Source organism: Ceratotherium simum, chromosome 5 (genome assembly GCF_057802395.1).
Source record: "Ceratotherium simum simum isolate JZ-2026a chromosome 5, ASM5780239v1, whole genome shotgun sequence".
In the NCBI taxonomy this organism is placed as follows: Eukaryota; Metazoa; Chordata; class Mammalia; order Perissodactyla; family Rhinocerotidae; genus Ceratotherium; species Ceratotherium simum.
Window position 1 is genome coordinate 5710536 of NC_141904.1, and position 23682 is coordinate 5734217.

The window sequence follows — 23682 nt, forward strand, 5'->3', positions numbered from 1 at the left end:
ACTTGGGCTGTTGTGCCTTGCTGAGAGGTTGCCTGAGACAGGACTGCAGGGAAAGGCAATGTGGCATTGAGCAGCTTCAGCTCTTCTGTGTGACTCCCTTCTTTCCTCAACTCCAGACCCGTCTCTTCCTCTGCCCAGTGTACACCCATCCTAGCGTGTTCCACAGACAACTCTAACTCCATTTGGCTATTTCAACTCTTCGTCTCCCTCTGGACAGCCACCACCCAGCCCTCCTCCTGCTTTTTTTCTTTATTATATCTCTTAGTTAATGACACCACCAAGCCTGGGACTTCTCTCAGCAACTCCTTCTTTCTCACCTCCAACATTAGTCACCAAATTTCTAATACCACTGCCTTATTTTAGGCACTATCATTTCCTTCTGAATTCCTTTAACCCTCTAACTCCTGTCCCCATTCTCATCCTGCTTCAGTATAGCTCCACGTCCCTCCCTTTCGAATCTGATTATAGCACCCTCCAAACTAAAAATCACCCTGTTACTGCACAAAATTGGAGTTCTCTGCCCGATGTGCATAAACAAGCCAATTAATTATGGCATCAGCCTTTGGGAAAAGAGATCAGCTTTCTTCTGCGAGATCAATCTGCAGGGAGAACAGAGAGCGTGTCTGAGGACAGATCTTCAGATCTGTCTGCCCGATTCAGGACTTGGGGGGAAATTTAAGAAGTTAGGGAGGACAGGCTGGCACGCACAAATGCTGGTGGGACAGGTTTTGATTGGTGGGCTTCAAGCATTTATGGTAAGATTTTAAACATTTATGATAGCATTCTAAACATTTATGATGAGGTTCTAAACTTTTATGGTAAGGTTCCAAACATTTTCGATGTGGTGGGGAAGGAATTTTAACACTGAGTCTTCCTGAATGAGGGACCGACTCCTCGCTTCTGTTGAGAGTCTGACTTTCAAGTTCTGGTGGTGTCTCAGTCCTTGGGTTCCATGGGAAGGAGGATCTTTGGTCTCGAGGTCATTTCAGGTCATGATTTCTTCTTTTGTCGCGCCCTGGCTGCGTGACTTTGCAGATTTTCTGAAAGGCAATTCTTAATCACTCTGTTGATAAGAGGTGGGGTCGGTTGAACTGGTCCTGGAGGGCCTGCAGTTACAACGCCACAATTTGTTGGCTCAGGAGCCAGCACGTCAGACCCCACTGGTCCCTCCAGACTCACGCCCCCTCGTCCACCCTGCACAAGCCATTCTGGCCTCACTGCAGGGTTAGCGTTCTAGTCCCTGAGTGAGGAAGGCTAATTCACATCTCTTTGACCTTGCCCTTCTCTCTGGAATGGTCTTTCCTCACTGTTTTACCCGCTAAAAGGGGAGACATTTTTAAAACTCGGACTGAAGATCCTCTCCTTCCCTTCAGACAATATTCTCTAATGTTACTTGAAGTTCCCGCAGAGCCCTCTAGTTCCTTGTGGAGGTTTCTATTACAGCACTCAACTGTGTGATTATTTTTACTGGCCAGTCTCTCCCTCTAGACTAGAATTTCCTTGAAAGCACATTAATTATTAACTTTCTGTAACAACCACGGCCCATCTCTAGCGTGTGGGAGGTGCTCCATAAATGCCTGAGGATGCCCTTGTTCCTCACTCACAAGGGAACTAACATCCAAGTTCATTCCTGCATTTATAATTCATATGTAATAAAGCCTTATAAATTCCCAAATATAAGTATATGTGTAATTGAATGTATATTTTATTTAAAAATGTGACTATATATTCATCTATATAATGAAAGTCATATGAAATAGTCTCATAATTCTTATAGTACATATAATTTTTACATTTTATCCAAAAATATAAGTATATATACATATTTAATTTCTTCATAAACCCTGAAAATGCAGGCTTTCTAGAATTGAAAACATTTTGACTTGCTTTCCACAAAGCATCCTATGAAAAGCCACTATAAACATCTGTGATTATACAGTTTAGTCTTATGGAGGTCAGATGTAGGAGTCACTGAGTAAGAGCTTTGTATGAAAACAGCCATAGAAGTTTCTCCCAACTTTTTAGTTCTGTGATAAATCCATTCACTGGGATTCACTCCCTTATATAAAATTTCCATAAGGGGAGAAGTCACTTGATCAGATTTTCCAGGACTACACAAATTCCCTTGTATGGGAAATCCTGTGTGCAGATCAGCCGTTTGACTAGACTTTGAATATGGACCACCTGTACTTCATGTCTATTCGTTTGTCTATTCTCATCCACAGAAAGGAATAGACAAAGAGTTTTACCTACTTGCCACAATATTTGATGAAAATAAAAGTTTCCTCTTGGATGAAAATATCAGAACATTTATCACACAGCCTGAAAATGTGGATAAAGAGGATCCAGACTTCCAAAACTCTAACAAGATGTACTGTAAGGGAACATTTCATTTACAAGATAAATGCGTTGAGCAATTGTTTAATTTCATTTTGCCTAAAGAATTACAGATTACTTAAGAAAGACTTACATTTCCCCCTCTGTGTTTGGCTAATATGCTTTATGTTTCCTTTATTTTTTTTTTTAAGATTTTATTTATTTATTTATTTTCCCCCCAAAGCCCCAGTAGATAGTTGTATGTCATAGCTGCACATCCTTCTAGTTGCTGTATGTGGGACGCAGCCTCAGCATGACAGGACAAGCGGTGCGTCGGTGCGCGCCCGGGATCCGAACCCGGGCCGCCAGCAGGGGAGCGCGCACACTTAACTGCTAAGCCACGGGGCCGGCCCTTTTATGTTTCCTTTAAATATAATTTCCCAATAAAAATATTGTCTGCTGAGGTGATTATGTTAAATTCAATTTACCAAATATTTATCAAGGCCTTTTTGGTGCATACATTTTAGCTATTGCTAAATGTGAGACAGAAAAGTCATGTATTTCTCTATTGCCAAATGAGTGGACTGGGTGGGTGGGGTGTTTGTTGAGTTGGTTAGTTAGTTTGTTAGTTGGTTTATAAAGACTGTAAGGTGTAGAGGGAAAAGGATTGGTCTAGAATCTGGAGACTCGAACTCTAGTCTTAATAGTTCCATTCATTTGCTTAATGGCACTGGAGAAGTAACGGCCTCTCTGGCCTTAGTTCCCTCAAATCCAAAAGGAAAGAGTTGTCTCGGGTAACCGTGAGATTATTACATAGATGAACTGCTTTATGATTAGTCCTTCATTGAATTTCAAAAGATGTCAAATACCAGTAAATTAAATTTTCTTTTCTTTGTCACCAATGTCATATGCAGCCATAAACGGCTTCATGTACGGAAATCTGCCCGGACTGGACATGTGCTTAGGAGACAAGGTTTCATGGCATGTCTTTAGTGTGGGATCACAGGACGACCTACATGGGATATATTTTTCAGGAAATACCTTCACTTCCTTAGGAGCAAGGAAGGACACTCTAGCTGTGTTTCCCCACAACTCCCAGACACTTCTTATGACACCTGATTCCACAGGTGAGTATTGGATCTTCTTCGGCCTAAAACACGTCCAAAGTATGAAAAGGCAGTGTTTTTATATGCCCTGAATTTTCTGTTTGTACGGAAAAACAAACGGAACTTATACAAACAGTGCTTGGAAAACCTTTGCACTGCTCCATTTACTTTATAGGAGCATTAGTGTATCATTTTCCTGTACGTAAAAATCCCCTTGGCTCTCCTGGTTTTCTCTTCCTGGGCTCCAGGCTCTAAATCAGCCCACACTCCTCAAGAGCGATGAAGAGGCTTTGCAGCCTTTTAACTTGTTTTCATCCTATTATCTGCTGCATTTCTTACTCTCCTGTCCGTTTGTTCCCAGGCCTTCCTCCGGCTTCTACCTTACCCCCTCCCTGTGCCTCCCTCTCTCTACTCCTCTCCTTGATAGCTCTGCTCTCTAGAAAAATGTTTTGACTTCAATGAGGCTGATTGTTGCTGGCAACATTTTTTCTAAAGACACCTCATATCAGAGAATTGTTGGGGGATCAGAAAAGCCGAGCCTCCCTTCTGAACCTAATTCCTTCATTTGTAAAACAAGGATTGTAATAATTTGTAATCCACAAAAAGGAATAGACAATGGTCAGATGAGATAGACGTAGTATAGAGTAAAGTGCCTGGCATATGTTAGTCTTTCAATAAGATGTTAGCTCCTTCTTTTATCCTGCAGATCCACCTTCACCCCCCCCCCAAAAAAAAAAGCAGGGCGCCAGCCCTGTGGCCTAGTGGTTACGTTTGGTGCACTCCACTTCGGCAGCCCGGCTTCATTTCCCAGGTGCGGACCTACACCACTCATCGGTGTCTATGCTGTGGCAGCAACCCACGTACAAAACAGAGGAAGATTGGCACGGATGTTAGCTCAGGGTGAATCTTCTTCAAGCAAAAAGAGGAAGACTGGCAACAGATGTTAGCTCAGGAGAATCTTCCTCAGCAGAAAAAAAAAAAATCCATTCATCTTGGTCAAAAATTCCTGGCACCAATCAAATCCCAGCTACACAGTAAACCAGCTACCCGGTATTGGTACCTTAACTCTTTGTGATACCACAGATTCATCCAGCTACATTTTCCACATTTCAAAATTTGTTATTTCACTTTCGAACAAACAAAACCTGAGCTTAAGAGCAGTTGGAGGAAAGAAAGAAAGCTCTTTCTCTGCCCTCTTTCTCTTCTCTGCTGTGTGCGCTGGCTCAGTGGCAAAGTCCGTCCCTGTCCCTGCCCTACTTCTTCCTCTCCTTTCCCCTGTGGATGTTTTCCTGAACTTAAAGAGAAGCTGTCTGGGGGCCAGCCCAGTGACGTGGTGCTTAAGTTCATGCACTCCCTCTGGCGGCCTGGGGTTCGCAGGTTCGGATCCCAGGCTCGGACCTACGCACCTCTCATCAAGCCACACTGTGGCAGGCGTTCCACAGATAAAGTAGAGGAAGATGGGCACGGATGTTAGCTCGGGGCTAATCTTCCTCAGCAAAAAGAGGAGGATTGGCAACAGATGTTAGCTCATAGCCAATCTTCCTCACCAAAAAAAAAAAAAAAGAAAAGAAAAAGAAACTGTCTGCTCCTCATTCTCTTTCCTAAACAATATCACTTGCGGTAAACGTGGAGAGATGCCCGCTCTGTGTCAAGCACTGGGCTATATGGCAGTTCTTCCATTCTAAACAAACTCTCTTTCCCAAACCCTTTGAGTCTGAAAGTTTTGCTTCCTTGTCAGTCTTCTTCAATCCTCCACAGAAAGTAATAGTGACAACAGAAATATGTACAGAGTTGAAAGGGCATTAGTGCTGATGAAGGTGACAATAAGAGGCAGTGTCAGAACGTGGTGGGCATAAAGTTACCAAAATAAAAGAAAGACAACTGGAGTTCACATGGAATTCACTGGTCTGAACCATGCTGGAGTTTTTGTTGTGGTCGCCGTTTTGGGTTTTTAACGTGTTAGTCTGATTCCCTTCAACTCCTTTCATTCCATCCACTGCTACCTCTCTGCTCCAAGCCTCCACCATCTTCTCTGAGTGTTGTATAGCCTCCTAACAGCCTCCTTCCTTCCACCCTTGCCACTCCGGTCTGTTCTCATCATAGTCGCCAGAGTGTCCTTATCACGCTCATCCACTCAAACCCCACAGTGGCTCCCCATTTCACTGGGTGAAAGCTGCAGACTTTTCAGTGGCCCACAAGAACCCCGAGACCCAGCCCTCCACCCCCAGGCTTGTCTCCTAGCCCTCTCTGCCACCCTGCTCCAGACGCACAGGCGTCTTAGATGGTCTCCAGACACAGCACACAGGCTCCCGGCTGGGGCTTTTGCTGCCTGTTTCCTCTGCCTGGACTGCTCTTCCCCTAGATCCACCTCACCTCTCAGGAGTCTTCTGCTAAATGTCACTCTCCCATCAAGGCCTACCCTGATCACCCTATAAAACACTGCTCATTGCTCTCTTAACCCCACACACACACACCCAGAATTCACAGTCCCCCTTAGACTCTTCTAATTTTTTCTTAAATCCATATCACTTATCACCTTCCAACACACAAAAAAGTTACTCACTATGATTATTGTCTGTCTCTACAACACCTTGTAATGTAAACTGTAAGGACAAGGGTTTTTAACTGTTTTGTTCACTGATGTTTCCCCAGTGCCTCAGAAATATGCCCAGCATGAAGAGGATACCCGACAAATATTTGTCAAATTAATGAAAGAATGAATGAACTGTCTTACTGTATTTCTTTGGGGGGGTAAATATCTTATAGATGACATCACAGAGAAATCTATCTGAATGCAAAGTGTTAAGCATTGTTTTCTTATTCACCTCCAGGAATTTTTAATGTGGTTTGTATGACAACAGAGCACTATCTAGGAGGCATGAAGCATAAATACCACGTGAGGCAGTGTTCAGAGCCCAGCCTTGATCTAAAACAGTGCCAGGAAGAGAAGACTATTTATATCGCAGCTGAGGAAATCGTGTGGGATTTTTCTCCAAGCAGGAAGTGGGAGAAGGAACTGCATCATCTACAAGGAAATAAGTATGGCGATTACTTCAGTCTCTAATTAGAAAGAGTTCACTCTGTAGTGCTCCACCCTTCCTTTCAGCCCCTCGTGTGTGTGTGTGTGTGTGTGTGTGTGTGTGTTTAGGATACATTCAATTACAAATAACTTCAAAATGTGTGCGTGTGATATCTTCAATTATAAATGACTTCAAACTCGGCTAAATATCTACATAACTTCTTCCGTGCTGTTTCCCCCTGTGTCGCTCTTCGCTTCCTGCGTCCTGTCTTCCTGCACGTGTTAGCACCCAGTCTCACCACGTTAAGGCATAATAAACATCACTGCAGCTGCATTTAACATGTGGAATCAGTCAGATTTTCCTTTTGTCTTCACTTCTTTCTGTCCATCTCTATTCATCTGGGAACCTCAAACTGAAGCCTCTGATTTTTCTCTTTTTGTAAAATTTGATTTCTTTCTCTGATTTTCTCTCTTACTATTTATTCATTCGTCAAAACTAAAATTTCATCCTGAAAACATGTTTTAAAGTGCAGAATGAATATCAACAGTCTTACCGGAATTAATATATTTTTTAAAAAAGAATTATTACTTTCCAAGGTAAAATAGCCTCTAGATATTAATAAATTGCATTCTTTCAATAAGAAGTTCTTCCATATGGGAATTTGTCTAATTTAAGGGTTAAGTTAACTAATTCATGGTTTTTTGGTTTTGTTTTTGTTTTCTTAAAGCAACACAAACATATATTTGGATAGAACTGGGATGTTTCTTGGGTCCAAATACAAGAAAGTCGTATACCGTCAATATGATGATATCACATTCATGAATCAAACAAAAAGAAATGAAGATGACAAACATCTGGATATACTAGGTATTGATATACTGTAGGTTGGTTTGGGGGTTTTTCTTGTCCTCAGCCACTAGAGATTGTTCATGCATTGAGGATCTTGTCAGCCTCCACCTTGACAGAGGAAAGTGCCTGTAATTCTTTTTCTTTGTTTTGGTTTTTTTATATATATATATTTTTAATTTTTTGTTTATTGCAGTAACATTGGTTTATAACATTGTAAAAATTTCAGGTGTACATCATTATACTTCTATGTCTGCATAGATTACATCATGTTCACCACTCCAATACGAATTACAACCCATCACCACACACTTGTGCCGAATTATCCCTTTCACCCTCCTCCCTCCCCCCTTCCCCTCTGGTAACCACCAATCCAATCTCTGTCTCTATGTGTTTGTTTGTTGTTGTTATTATCTACTACTTAATGAGGGAAATCATACGGCATTTGACCTTCTCCCTCTGACTTATTTCACTTTGCATAATACCCTCAATGTCCATCCATGTTGTCACAAACGGCTGGATTTCATCGGTTTCTTATGGCTGAGTAGTATTCCACCGTGTATATATACCACATCTTCTTTATCCATTCATCCCTTGATGGGCACTTAGGTTGCTTCCAAGTCTTGGCTATTGTGAATAACACTGCAATGAACACAGGGGTGCATGTACCTTTACAAATTGGTGTTTTCAAGTTCTTTGGATAAGTACCCAGCAGTGGAATAGCTGGATCATATGGTAGTTTTATCCTTAATTTTTTGAGGAATCTCCATACTGTTTTCTATAGTGGCTGCACCAGTTTGAAAGTACCTGTAATTCTAACTCTAATTTGTCTGCTGATAGGCACTTTTACTGTGAAAAGAAAATTGATTCAAGTATTGTTTCATGGAAAATAAAGAGACCATAGAAAATTAATATGGTCAGTTTCAGATTACTTGGTTTCTTGCCCTCAGAATCCAAGAATTCTAGAAGGACCTCAGAAGTAGCATTTAGAGATAATTTCACTGAAATTAAAACGAAGCCCAGGAGCACTACTCTAGTGAGGATGGGGAATTCTTCATTTAAATTTGTGTTTAATTTAAAAACTTAAAGTGTTAAGATTTAATTTCATCTTCTGTGCAAGAGTGAGGAAAATTACAGCCCTTTCTTTACCCCCAAGCACCCACATGTAACATTGCCATAAGTTACAAAGAATTTCCAGAAGTCACATGGCATGTCCATAGGTCACATGATGTTCCTATGTCGTGTGGCATTTCTGTATGTTGCATAGTATTTCCAGAAGTCACACGGCATTTCCATAAGCTCAAATCCTGTTCGGGTCCTGGTGTCTGTGTGTCTTTGGAGGCCATTCTCTGGTGTGGAGATGGATTTACATGCTGAGGAGGAGGAACTTTTATTTTTCTTGGCTCCTCAGTGGCCTCTTGAGCTTGTCTCTCTGGGACCCCAAGAGGGAGGTCTGTGCTACCCGGTTCTCACTGCTGTTAGGTGGGCCCCTATCTGTAGTAACAGCAGGATGTTTGTTTTCTGTAGGATTCTGGCCAAACGCACCAAGATAAATAACACACTATGACCCTTTAGATGCCATTATTACTTATACAGAAAAGGAAAACACTTTACGGAGAAGGAGAAGCAAGCAGAGTGTTTGGGGAGGAGGAATTGCCGTGGGGCAAAGAGGTGCTGTCTTTAGCTAGCATCTAGTGTCCAGAAGGGCTCTTCCAGGCTCTGATTACAGTAATTACAGCTCGAGTTTGAGGAGAGTTCTTACTGCTTAGTCCATCTCAAAACCACCTCTGTTTCAGAATTTTTAGAGCCATCAATACAGTCTGCTTCCAAATAGAAAGAAGATTTGTAACAAATTTTACACCCGCATTTCTTGGCCTGGGATGGGAGGGAAGAACAGTAAAATGAAGGGATCTTTAATCTGTGAGAGAGAAAAGCACCCTGGGTCAATAAAAAGTGTGGCAGCTCCTCCCTGCCTCCACCAGGGAAAAGGAGGAAGAATCAAAGGCTTAAATGATGAGGCTGGTCAAGAAAGGAAACAGAGTTCTTCTAAACTGTGTGTGTTCATAGGCATTCACTGATGCTCATCAAGGTAAGTTTTCTAGAGCGAGAGCTTATAAAGATGGCTTAAATTTTCCAGGCAAGAACCATGTTGCATAGATCAGCAATGGTCCACTTGTTAAATGTTGTTTGTGTTTCATTTGGCCACATGTTAGGGAAAGGGACAAGAATAAGTCACTGTATAAATACTTACGAGGACAGGTGACTCATCGTTTAAAATAAATAACAATTATCCACGCATTTTCCTTTTTATATTCCTTAGGTCCTTTAATACTTCTCAACCCTGGTCAAAAACTCCGAATTATCTTTAAAAATAAGGCCTCAAGACCATATTCTATTCATGCTCATGGAGTGAGAACAAATTCTTCCACTGTTGTTCCAACACAGCCAGGTAACTGCTTTGGGACAAAGAAAAGCCCTAGAGATTTTATGCAGGACTGTGGGGCTAATGTTTTTCCTAAATACAGTCTAGGTCCAGATGAGGGACCAGTGGACTAGTAAGAAGGGTGTGAAGGATGAGTCTGGGAGAGGAGGTCCTTTTGCAAATCTGAGTTTGCTTCCAGGGTAGGGCATCATGAGCAAAGCTCCCCAGTGTATACAGTTTCTCCTCTGGGGCCACCCTCCCTCCCACCTCTCCACCTGTCCAGCTGCCAAGTGTTCTGATGCTATGTTCAATCTTTCCAACTCAAGTGCTAAAGTAGGAGTTGAGTACAAGATGCTGTGTGTGAGGGAGGGGGTAGGGGAGAGAGGCCTACTAAGCCACTAAGAGGAAGTGATAAACCTCTGTGGCATCACCACTATACAGCATGCCATTTGGCATTCTCAACTCAGAAGAAAAGGAGCACTTTTTAATATCAATGCCCAGGAAGCAGACTCTGAAATCAAGATCTGTGTGCAGGTAGTGCTCTTGGGATCGACGACTGTGCAAAGAAAGAGAAAGAAGCAGAACTGGGCAGGGGGAGAAGTTGAGCAGATGAGAAGTTCTGAAGATAGGGGGCCCTCAGCTGTCCCGAGTTGGGGTGAGAGAGCTGGGCCCTCATGCCCCTGCCTCAGTCATGGGATGCAGGCTTGGGTGAGGTGGCTCTCTTCAGCCAAGGCTGTCTTCAAGGGGGTTGACACCAGGTGGAGCAACAAGACCTTCATTTTTAAAGGGGGATGTGAGAGGGGCAGCCAGAATGTCCACCATGGTTGCCCACCAAAACAAGTAGTTCTGGGAATTAAGGGTGTCAAGGAAAGAGCCAAATTCAGAAAGGGAAGATTTGTGGGGCAGAGGGACTGAAGGTAGACTTTGATGGTAGGTGAAATATTCCCTTTTTATTTTTTATTTTTTTTGGTGAGGAAGATTAGCCCTGAGCTAACATCTGTTGCCAATCCTCCTCTTTTTGCTGAGGAAGATTGGCCCTGGGCTAACATCCGTGCCCATCTTCCTCCACTTTGCATGTGGGACGCCTGCCACAGCATGGCTTGATAAGCGGTATGTAGGTCTGCGCCTGGGATCTGAACCAGGAAACGTGGGCCGCCCAAGTGGAGCATGCGAACTTAACCACTATGCCACTGGGCCGGCCCTATCCCTTTTGATTTTAAAAACAGACAGTCCTATGCTGGACTCACCAATATGAATCTCCTACCAAGAGAGTTTGCAAGTCAGCACTCTGTTCTGATTAGTCAGGAAAGAATCACATTACACGCATTCCACAAAAGCTTCTGAGTGCCAACTGTGCCCTGGGCACTGGGTGGTGTGCTGGAAGGGGATGGTTAGTACAAAGTAGATTGTTAAAGATGGGGAATCGGGGAGGCTGGGGATGGGATTGGTTAATGGAGGAGAAAGACTATGTCACAAGTACTTGGGAAAATTAATTGAAGCCTCTGGAAGTGAGAGATGTAGGATTATGCAGCGAGAGGTGGGGACTGGGAACCAAAAGAACATTCCCGCAAGAGTCAAGAGGATTCAGATTCTGTAGGGCTAATGCAAACAGCTTCGGGGGCAGGGAGGCGGTGCATGTGATCCACAAATTGGGAGGGTCAGAGCTGGGGTTCAAAACAAGTCTGGCACGTTTCAAAGCCTCAGTTATCTTCACTACAATAAATACTTGCGGAATGAATTCGTTAGATATTTAGTGATCGACATTTTTCAATGGCAGAATCGCTATAAGGTTGTGATCCAGTAACCCTGAAAACATAATAGCCAGCATTGAGAGGGACGTCAACTCGCCCTGTGACCCGGCTGATGCAATACCAAGGGCTTCATTTGCACCATCTCCTCTAATCCCTAAATCCCCATTTCATGTGCAGGAGGAAACAGAGGCTCAGAAAACAGAAACACGTGGACTGAGATCACAGAGCCGGGAGCAGCAGAGCCAGAAGTGTGCTGCCTAATATTTGTATAGCTGATACCTGGTTCTTCACAGAGAAGTGTGATTTAAAAGATGTGATTTAAATGCATTGTATTTGCCTATTTTAGGAGAGATCCAAACATACATTTGGGAGATTCCTGAAAGAACTGGTCCTACCTCAAAGGACTTTGAGTGCATACCTTGGTTTTACTATTCAACTGTGGACGTGGTTAAGGTAAACTTTAAATCAAATCAGTTTTTATTCTATCTCCTCCTAGAAATTATAGTATAAGGAAGAAGGAGTTTATTTTTGTTTAAAAAAAATCTTAGTTCCATGTAAACTTTCTCTTCAGTAACCTAAATACTGCTTAGCTTTTAATCCTACACAAGTTTTCATTTTTCAAGAGCAAAATAAATTATTATATTAGGATTACTTAGCTTTATGATATTTTCCAAAATGTCACTGTAAATTGGAAACTATATATAATTATATAATAATATCTTCTTTCTTTCATTGAATTGGTTTGGGTTACAGAAAACAAAGTATAGAATTTAAAAATTCTATAATTAATGAGAAATAAATACATACATATTACATAGTGTTTAAAAACTACTCTGGAGTTCCAGTTTATTTGCATTCAACAATACAAAAGTGTTCCATCTTGGAACTTTTAGTTGTTTTGGCCCACTCTATGCCTGGAACAAGAATCTACCCAGACACCGAATCCAAAACCAGAATGAGTATAAACGAGCCAAGGCTCCCGCCAGAAGCTGCTGCCGCGCAGAGGCGCACAGGAGAGGGTCCAGACCTTCCGGCTTCTCGCCAGGCAACTCTAATGCCAGGAATTCTAATTAAAACCAAAGGTCCTTTTTTTAATTAAAATTTCAAAAATAGAGCTAAATCCACTGAGGAACGTGTCTAAAATGCCTTTCAAGAGTTTGTTGTTCTCTTTAGACTTCAGCTCTAATGAGAGATGATCATTTTTCTTTAATCAAGGATTTAACATTTCAAACACTTTGTTCGTTACTCTCAGACTTAGGATCCTAATAATTAAAAACTCAGGATATGACCTCACTAAAACGAAAACTTGATTCTACTCTTTCTATTGATGGGGAGTCTTTAGCTGTGGGCACAGTTAACAATCTTGCTTCGCCTGTTCAGGATCTTAACAGTGGACTGGTCGGCCCTTTGATCGTATGTCGCAGAAACACCACCAGCATAGTTCACCGTGTTCTCCACTTCATGATATTTGATGAGAACAAATCCTGGTACTTTGAAGAAAATATCAACACCTATTCTCTAGACCCGAACCAAGTGGACAGGAATGATACCAATTTCTTCTTCAGCAACCTAATGCATGGTAATGTCCGCTCACTGACTTGTCAACGGGTGGTTTCACACAAAGGGAACAGCTGCAGGTTCCCGTTTGTCAAGCTCAGCTCAGTCTAGAGATCGCGAGCACATAGAGCTGTGGCGCACCCCACGTGGACCAGGGGTCAGCAAACTTTCTCCACAGAGGGCCGGAGAGTGAAGAATTTAGGCTCGTAGACCATGCGATCTCCGCCATAAACCATGTTCTCCTCCACCTTTGGAGCGCAAAAGCACCCATAAACAAGGGCCACTACACCTTCATTTATGAACACTGTAATTTGTATTTCATATAATTTTCACGTCAGGAAATATTATTCTTTTTTGATTTTTTTTCAACTATTTAGAAATTTAAAGACCATTCTTTGCTCATGGGCCACAGGAAAAACAGGCAGTGAGTGGGCCGGACCTGGCCTGCGAGCTGTAGACGGCTGACTTAGCAGCGTGGCAAATTCTAATGCCTCTGGAGCCATGGGGGCCACGTGAAACCAGAACAGCTACCATTTCTGGAGGGCCTTACCACACCCTTTTCTAAGTATTTTACCTGGATGAATGCAGCCAGAGGTGGGGCTTGAGGCAAACCAGAGAGCACGGGGCCCGCCCACTCTTCCCTACCCTGTTACCAAAGGGCCTTCACAGGCAGAACTTTTAAAAGCCCCAAGCTCATCAACCCAAATTCTTTCATAGGTTGATTGTGACTGGGCATGTCCCGTTTCTGCCCTGTCCCCGTCTAGAATCACAGTAATGGGACAACTATTCAATTAAGAAGCTTGTGAACAATCTTGCTGAATCACAGTCTCACTCAGTCAAACTGCTGGTCCTGTCCTTTCTGCCAAGGGAGCTCAGGGAGATGCCCGGGTCAGGGGTCCTTAGCTAAGGCAAATCTAAATATGATCCTTTTCAATTTGTTTCTTTTCCCCCAAGAAATATCTGTGAATTTAAAATTAATTCAAAGACTACATCCATTCTACTCATAGTCCTTTAATAAGTCTCACAGAGGGCACAAAGCACTGTACTCAGCCCTAAGGAGACACAAAGGCCCATAGATGGGGCATGTTCTCTCAAGCTGTTCCCAGTGTAGGTGTGGCAGCCTTGGGCATCGCTACAATACAAGGCTGACTTGGGGGGATGCTGTAAGAGAAATATAAACAGAGTGCTGGGTTTAAATTCTTATTTGGAAGGTTGAGAAAGTCTTCCTGAAGGGAAGGAGACATTTGAGTTGAGTATGTAAGGATGCAGAGGAGTCCCTGTAGTAGAAAAGGCTGGGAATGACATTCCAGGTAGATGGACGAATGTGAGCCAAGTCACACAGCACCTGGAAGGAAAAAGCAAACAGTTGTGGAAGACCTCGAAAACCTTGCTAAGAATTTAAACTTGGTCTAAACTGTGGATTCTCAAGCTTGACACTATTGACATTTTGGGTTGGATAACTCTTTGTTGTGGGGGCTGTCCTGTGCATTGTGGGATGTTTAGCAGCATCCCGGGCCTCTACCCGCTAGATGTCAGTAGCACCTTCCCCAAGTTGTGACAACTGAAAATGTCTCCAGGCATTGCCAAATGTCCCCCAGAGGATAAAATCCTCTTGAGAACCAACTGTGCTAAAGGCACCAAGGGCACTGAGTGAGGGAACAATAGGAATCGATGTGTGTTTTAGGCACAACTCTGGCAGTCAGCTAGACATTTGTGCTCCAAGAATGATCCGTGGACCAAGAGCATCAGCATCACTTGGGAGCTTGTTGGAAATGCAGAATTTCAGGCTTCACAGACCTAGTAAATGAAAATCTACATTTTAACAAAATTCCCAGGCCAAATGCCCATTAAAGTTTGAGAAGCACTGCTCTAAAGCAGAGTCTCCTAGTTTTTTCTATTATGTCCCTCCATCAACTAAAAGAATTACAGCCCACCCTCCATAGACAAATAGTTACAAATTATACATTTGATCTCTGTATTAACACATTTTATGCTTTTCAAAAGATACATACTTGGGGCCGGCCCGGTGGCGCAAGTGGTTAAGTGCACGTGCTCCACTGCGGCGGCCCGGTTCGGATCCCGGGCGCACACCGACGCACCGCTTGTCGAGCCACGCTGTGGCGGCATCCCATATAAAGTGGAGGAAGATGGGCACGGATGTTTGCCCAGGGCCAGTCTTCTTCAGCAAAAAGAGGAGGATTGGCAGATGTTAGCTCAGGGCTGATTTTCCTCACACAAAAAAAAACAAAACCAAAAAGATACACACAAAATAGAAAAGTAAAAAGGAGTAGATACATATATATACGTATATATATATTTTTTTGATGAGGAAGATTTGCCCTGAGCTATCATCTGTGCCCATCTTCCTCTATTTTACATGTGGGACGCCTGCCACAGCATGGCTTGACCAGCGGTGCGTGGGTCTGCACCCAGGATCCACACCTGCGAGCCCTGGGCCGCGGAAGCGGAGCACGCAAACGTAACCATTATGCTACTGGGCCGGCCCCTATAGATATATATCTTTTTTGTATTTTAATATTTTCTTCCTCTTACCATTGGAAACCACACCTGTAGAGGATTCGCGGGAGGAGTGACAAGAGTCCTAGAGCTCAGGAAATGGCCATTCTGGTGATACTGGTGACAGATCACAAAGGTCTGACTTAGGGCAGTTAAATGGAAACACACACTCCTAATATTCTAAGCCTCTTGTGATAATTTAAATATACTTTATTTTATTTTATTTATTTATTTTTTTGCAGTAACATTGGTTTATAACATTGTAAAAATTTCAGGTGTACATCATTATACTTCTATTTCTGCATAGATTACATCATGTTCACCACCAAAATACTAATTACAACCCATCACCACACACATGTACCGAATTATCCCTTTCACCCTCCTCCCTCCCCCCTTCCCCTCTGGTAACCACCAATCCAATCTCTGTCCCTATGTGTTTGTTTATTGTTGTTATTATCTACTACTTAATGAAGGAAATCATACGGTATTTGACCTTCTCCCTCTGACTTATTTCACTTTGCATTATACCCTCCATGTCCATCCATGTTGTCACAAATGGCTGGATTTCATCGTTTCTTATGGCTGAGTAGTACTCCATTGTGTATATATACCACATCTTCTTTATCCATTCGTCCCTTGATGGGCACTTAGGTTGCTTCCAAGTCTTGGCTATTGTGAATAACGCTGCAATGAACACAGGGGTGCATGTACCTTTACAAATTGGTGTTTTCAAGTTCTTTGGATAAATACCCAACAGTGGAATAGCTGGATCTTATGGTAGTTCTATCCTTGATTTTTTGAGGAATCTCCATACTGTTTTCCATAGTGGCTGCACCAGTTTGCACTCCCACCAGCAGTGTATGAGAGTTCCCTTCTCTCCACATCCTCTCCAACACATGTTGTTTCCTGTCTTGTTAATTATAGCCATTCTGACGGGCGTGAGGTGATATCTCATTGTAGTTTTGATTTGCATGTCCCTGATAGTTAGTGATTTTGAACATCTTTTCATGTGTCTGTCGGCCATCTGTATATCTTCTTTGGAGAAATGTCTGTTCAGGTCTTTTGCCCATTTTTTAATTGGGTTGTTAGTTTTTTTGTTGTTGAGATGCATGAGTTCTTTATATATTTTGGAGATTAAGCCCTTATCAGATGTATGTTTGCAAATATCTTCTCCCAACTGTTAGGTTGTCTTTTCGTTTTGTTGATGGTTTCCTTTGCTGTGCAGAAGTTTTTAGTTTGATGTAGTCCCATTTGTTTATTTTTTCTATTGTTTCTCTTGCCCGGTCAGACATGGTGTTTGAAAAGATGTTGCTAAGACCGATGTCGAAGAGCGTACTGCCTATGTTTTCTTCTAGAAGTTTCACAGTTTCAGGTCTTACATTCAAGTCTTTAATCCATTTGGAGTTAATTTTTGTGTATGGTGTAAGGTAAGGGTCTACTTTCATTTTTTTGCATGTAGCTATCCAGTTTTCCCAACACCATTTGTTGAAGAGACTTTCTTTTCCCCATTGCATGTTCTTGGCTCCTTTGTCAAAGATTAGCTGTCCATAGATGCGTGGGTTTATTTCTGGGCTTTCGATTCTATTCCATTGATCTGTGTGTCTGTTTTTGTGCCAGTACCACGCTGTTTGGGTTACTATAGCTTTGTAGTATATTTTGAAATCAGGGCGTGTGATACCTCCAGCTTTGTTCTTTTTTCTCAGGATTCCTTTAGCTATTCGGGGTCTTTTGTTGTTCCAAATAAATTTTAGGATTCTTTGTTCTATTTCTGTGAAAAATGTTGTTGGAACTTTGATAGGGATTGCATTGAATCTATAGATGGCTTTAGGAAGTATGGACATCTTAACTATGTTAATTCTTCCAATCCAAGAGCACGGAATATCTTTCCATTTCTTTGTGTCTTCAATTTCTTTCAGAAATGTTTTATAGTTTTCTGTGTACAGATCTTTCACCTCTTTGGTTAAGTTTATTCCTAGGTATTTTATTCTTTTTGTTGCAATTGTAAATGGGGTTGTATTCTTAATTTCTCTTTCGGCTACTTCGTTGTTAGTGTACAGAAATGCAACTGATTTTTGTATGTTGATTTTGTATCCTACAACTTTACCATATTCGTTTATTACTTCTAAACGTTTTCTGGTGGATTCTTTAGGGTTTTCTATATATAAAATCATGTCATCTGCAAATAGTGAGAGTTTCACTTCTTCCTTTCCAATTTGGATCCCTTTTATTTCTTTCTCTTGCCTGATTGCTCTGGCCAGGACTTCCAGTACTATGTTAAATAGGAGTGGTGAGAGTGGGCATCCTTGTCTGGTTCCTGTTCTTAGAGGGATAGCTTTCAGTTTTTCACCATTGAGGATGATATTAGCTGTGGGTTTGTCATATATGGACTTTATTATGTTGAGGTACTTTCCTTCTATACCCATTTTATTCAGAGTTTTTATCATAAATGGATGCTGTATCTTGTCAAATGCTTTCTCTGCATCTATTGAAATGATCGTGTGATTTTTATTCTTCATTTTATTAATGTGGTGTATTACTTTGATTGATTTGCGAATGTTAAACCATCCCTGCATACCTGGAATAAATCCCACTTGATCATGGTGTATAATCTTTTTAACGTATTGTTGTATGCGATTTGCTAGTATTTTGTTGAGGATTTTTGCATCAATGTTCATCAGTGATATTGGCCTGTAATTTTCTTTTTTTGTGTTGTCCTTGTCTGGTTTTGGTATCAGGGTAATGTCAGCTTCATAGAATGAGTTAGGGAGCTTCCCCACTCTTCAATTTTTTGGAAGAGTTTGAGAAGGATAGGTATTAAGTCTTCTTTGAATGTTTGGTAGAATTCACCAGGGAAGCCATCTGGTCCTGGACTTTTATTTTTGGGGAGGTTTTTGATTACTGTTTTGATCTCCTTACTGGTGATTGGTCTATTCAAATTCTCTACTTCTTCTTGATCCAGTTTTGGAAGGTTGTATGATTCTAAGAATTTATCCATTTCTTCCAGATTGTCGAATTGGTTGGCATATAGCTTTTCATAGTATTCTCTTATAATCTTTTGTATTTCTGAGGTGTCTGTTGTAACCTCTCCTCTTTCATTTCTGATTTTACTTATTTTGCCTTCTCTCTTTTTTTCTTGGTGAGTCTAGCTAAAGGTTTGTCAATTTTGTTGATCTTTTCAAAGAACCAGCTCTTGGTTTTATTAATTTTTTCTATTGTTTTTTTTGGTCTCTATTTCATTTATTTCTGCTCTGATTTTTATTATTTCCCTTCTTCTACTGATTTGGGGCTTTGTTTGTTCTTCTTTTTCCAGTTCCTTTAGATGCATTGTTAGATTGTTTATTGGAGATTTTTCTTGTTTGTTGAGATAGGCCTGTATCGCTATAAACTTCCCTCTTAGAACTGCTTTTGCTGTATCCCATAAATTCTGGCATGTCGTATTTTCATTTTCGTTTGTCTCCAGGTATTTTTTGATTTCTTCTTTGATTTCTTCATTAACCCAGTCGTTGTTCAGTAGCATTTTGTTTAATCTCCACGTATTTGTGGTTTTTCTGATTTTCTTCTTATAGTTGATTTCTAGTTTCATACTGTTGTGGTCAGAAAAGATGCTTGGTATTATTTCAATCTTCTTAAATTTATGGAGACTTGTTTTGTGGCCTAATATGTGATCAGTCCTGGAGAATGTTCCATGTGCATTTGAAAAGAACATGTATTCTTCAGTTTTTGGATGGAATGCTCTGTATATATCTACTAGGTCCATCTGTTCTAGTGTGTCGTTTAAGGCCAATGTTTCCTTATTGATCTTCTGTTTGGATGATCTATCCCTTGGTGTCAGTGGAGTGTTAAAGTCCCCTACTATTATTGTGTTACTGTCTATTTCTGTTTTTATGTCTGTTAATAATTGCTTTATATATTTAGGTGCACCTACATTGGGTGCATAGATATTTACAAGTGTTATATCCTCTTGTTGGATTGTTCCCTTGATCATTATGTAATGCCCTTCTTTGTCTCTTTTTACAGTTTTTGTTTTAAAGTCTATTTTGTCTGATATGAGTACTGCTACTCCAGCTTTCTTTTCATTGCCATTTGTGTGGAGTATCTTTTTCCATCCCTTCACTTTCAGTTTGTGAGTGTCTTTAGGTCTGAAGTGTGTCTCTTGTATGCAGCATATATATGGGTCTTGTTTTTTTATCCAGTCCGCCACCCTATGCCTTTTAATTGGAGCACTTAGTCCATTGACATTTAAAGTAGCTATTGATAAGTATGTACTTACTGCCATTTTTTAACTTTTTTCTCAGTGTTTTAGTAGTCCTTCTCTGTTCCTTTCTTCTTCTATACAGAATTAATGGTCACTTTAGTTTGACCTCTGTCTGAAAGCTGTACTCTTTAACTCCCCTCCTCCCTCCTTTTATGTTTTTGATATCATATCTAACCTCTTTTTTGTGCATTTGTATCCATTACGTTCTTATCATGGAAATAGATAATTTTTCCTATTTGTGGTCTTCTCTTTTCCCCTTAAATCAGTCCCTTTAACATTTCTTGTAGCACTGGTTTCTTGGTGACAAACTCCTTTAATTTTTGCTTGTCTGGGAAATTTTTGATCTCTCCTTCCATTTTGAATGATAACCTTGCTGGGTAGAGTATTCTTGGCTGTAAGTTTTTTCCCTTTAGCACTTTAAATATATCGTGCCATTCTCTTCTAGCCTGTAAGGTTTCTGCTGAGAAGTCAGCTGATAGCCTTATGAGGTTTCCTTTGTATGTAACTTGACATTCTCTCGCGGCTTTTAGGATTCTCTCTTTATCTTTAATTCTGGACATTTTGATTATGATGTGTCTTGGTGTGGGCCTCTTTGGGTTTATCTTGTTTGGGGCTCTCTGTGCTTCCTGTACCCGGATGTCTGTTTCCTTCCTTAGGTTAGGAAGTTTTCATCTATTATTTCTTGAAATAGATTCTCTGCCCCCTTGTCTTGCTCTACTCCTTCCGGGACACCTATAACACGGATGTTAGTGCGCTTGATGTTGTCCCAGAGGTCACTTAGACTGTCCTCACTCTTTTTAATTCTTTTCTCTTTTACCTGTTCACCTTGGGTAATTTCTTCTAGTGTTTCGTCCAGCTCACAGATCCGTTCTTCTGTATCCTCTACTCTGCTTTTGAGTCCCTCTAATGAATTTTTCATTTCCAGTATTGTATTCTTCATTTCTTATTGGTTCTTTTTTATATCTTCCATTTCTTTGTTGACATTCTCACTGAGTTCATCTATTCTTCTCCCCAGATCAGTGAGCATCCTTAACACTCTTAGTTTGAACTCTCTGTCGGGTAGGTTGCTCATTTCTGTTTCACTTAGTTCCTTTTCTGGGGTTTTGTCCTGTTCCCTTACTTGGAATGTATTCTTTTGCCTCCTCATTTTGCCTCTTTCCCTGTGCTTGTGTCTACGTATTAGGTAGGTCAGCTACGTCTCCTGCTCTTGGATAGGTGACCTTATGTAAGTGATGCCTTAGGAGGCTTCCAGTGTGCTTCCCTCAGTTCTCAATGTTCCAGGGGTGACCCCTATGTGGGCTACGTGTGTCCTTCTGTTGTGGCCTGTTTGCTCTCCCTGTAGGCACCCAGCGAGGCCGAGTTATGCTCCTGGCAAGCTGTTGTAATGCTCAGCTGCTTGTAGTTGTTGCGGGCCCTTCAGTCTCTTTATCAGGTGTGGGGAGCCCCAGCACAGTTGGCTGCAAGTTCTAATACCACATTTGTGTTGCAGTATTTCTTTTAAGTGAGTAGGCCCCCAGTGTGGCAGGTTGTTAGGCTCAGGGCCTTACAATTGCTGTAAGCCTCTAGCCTATTAGGTCTCTTAGCTCTCTGAGGATTGCAGCTGGGTGGGGCTGGCCTCAGGCACAGGAGCACCCAATTGTTTCAGGCTTTGGAAGGTGGGGCAAACCCTCATGTGGGTCTTTGAGAAGCACAAGTCTTCTGCAGCTGACAAGCCCTGCCACCCACAGGTCCACACACACAGTCAACACAGTCCTGCCCCGTGTGCATGCCCCGACCTCCCCAAGCAGACCCAGTCTCTCCACGGTGGGAGCCCCACACACTCTCCACCGGCTCCTTGTGCATGCCCTGCCCCACTGAAGTCGGCTCAGTTGCCAGGCTGCAGAGAATCCAGTCACCAATCTATGCAGGCCCACAAGTTGCCTGAGGGCTTGTGGTTGGGTGGGGCCAGTCTCTAGGGTGGGCTGCCTGCCCTGGCTGAGCTGGATTAAATCAGTGCTCTAGCGGGTGGGGCAGACCCTGGGCTAGCAGGCCTCAGGGAGAACTCCAATGGCGTCTGTGTCAGCACACCCACACCAGGCCACAACAATGGCCGCCACCAATGTCCCAGTCCCTGGAGAGGTCTCACCCCTCACCGAGATGCACTCAGGGCCTATTAGGTGAGTGTCTTTTCACCACAGCACTGTGCACCTTTCTTTCTGGTGATTTTAGGTTGCTTTCTGAAACGGGTGAGTTTGCGCGTGGGCCCTTTAAGAGCCGGTTTTAGTTTCTTTGTGAACCGGGTTTTCTGGGGGTGCTCCCCAGTGTTTTAGTAGCAGGCACAGTCAGATATTATGCCCCTGGTGTCGATTTTGCTGGGTCCACAAAATGCCCACAGCGGGGGCACTCCCCGGCTCAGGACCCCGCGCCTCCAGGGAGGCTGCGTACCTGTGAGCTGCTCCCGGCGGCCGTGAAGGTGGCGGCTTGTGAAGGCGGCGTTTTTCCTCTCCAGAAGGGAGTTTCTGCCTCTTCCACCTCAGTTAGGATTGTCCGTTGTTGCAGGAGTTCTTCTTATTCAGTTTTCAGTTCTGTCTCAGGGGTAATTTTTCCACAAGTAGTTGTAAATTGGCTGTGTCCACGGGAGGAGGTGAGTTCCGAGTCTGCCTACGCCGCCATCTTGACTTCTGTCGCATCTAAATATACTTTAAATACAGAGACATATTTAAGTATCCGCCAATTTAAATGCCCTTAGTTGTGAAATATTCTAGTCCAGCCTGATTACGTCAAGGCAAAGTCAGTGCTGCATTTCCTCGGGCAAGAACAGCTCTCAAGCATTAGACACATCCATGAACGGATGGCTTGGCCATGTCTAACAGCTTCCTTAGGCTGCCTTTAAAATCCTCATGGCCTCTGAAAACATCCATGATACTTTCTACAAGGTGTTTTTAAAAACCCACATTATTTCAGATCCTTGTTGACTATAATAAATGGTGTCCCCCCACAGCAATTAACGGGAGAATGTTTGGAAACAACCAAGGTCTGACGCTGCACGTTGGGGATGAAGTGAACTGGTACCTGATTGGCATGGGGAGTGAGTTTGACCTGCACACGGTTCACTTTCACGGCCACAGCTTTGACTACACGGTAAGAGCCCTGGGCAGCTCCGTTGAATGACTGTGGGGCAGCTGCAGGGGCAGCATGGCAAGATAACAGGGCTGGAGAGGAAATGACCAAGGCACAACTGAGGTTCAGTACATACAATCTATATCAGATACAAGTAAATAATTATACATTTAGTTCTTTATATCCCATGGACATTTGATAAGTGCTTGTGAATACATGAAGTGCAATCTGACGTTACTCGATAAGTAAATGAGACATCTATAATCATCTTTAGTTTCACCTTTTGTATCCCAACTTTTTTTTGAAAATTTTCAACTCCTTAGTAACATAACAGAAAAACACCTTGAATACTCACATACATTTTACCACATTTGCTTCCTTTCTATATATATATTTTTTGGAACCCAATTGAAAGTAAATTGCAAACATCATGACTTCACCCCTAAATACAAAAGCATGTGCACCCTAAGAATAAGGACAATCTCTGCCCAGCACAATAACATTATCACACTCCCCAAATTAACATTAATTCCATAAGGTAATCTACGTACAATCCATTCAAATATCTCCAGTTGTCCTCAAAATGTTCTTTATAACTGTTTTTTTTAAATCCAAGATCTAATCTTCTATACAGAGCATTTGGTTGTCATTGTCATATCTTTCCTAAAACCAGAAGAGACCTTCTGCCTTTTTTTTTTCTCAATCTTTCATGACATTTCATTTTTGAAGAGTCCAGGCCAGTTGTTTTGTGGAATGTTCCACGTCCTGAATTGGTCTGATAGTTTCCTCG

General features: G+C 42.1%; 1 protein-coding gene across 1 annotated transcript in view; it reads left to right on the forward strand.

Moving 5' to 3' along the window:
* LOC101390189 (ceruloplasmin-like) overlaps nt 1-23682 on the forward strand; it is a 38662-nt gene that overhangs the window by 9809 nt on the left and 5171 nt on the right. The window contains exons 10-17 of the mRNA XM_004419264.3: nt 2226-2376; nt 3231-3443; nt 6254-6461; nt 7170-7309; nt 9609-9737; nt 11808-11914; nt 12842-13040; nt 22774-22913. Of these exons, the coding sequence (XP_004419321.1) occupies nt 2226-2376; nt 3231-3443; nt 6254-6461; nt 7170-7309; nt 9609-9737; nt 11808-11914; nt 12842-13040; nt 22774-22913 (1287 nt within the window). The remainder of the gene's footprint in view (nt 1-2225; nt 2377-3230; nt 3444-6253; nt 6462-7169; nt 7310-9608; nt 9738-11807; nt 11915-12841; nt 13041-22773; nt 22914-23682) is intronic.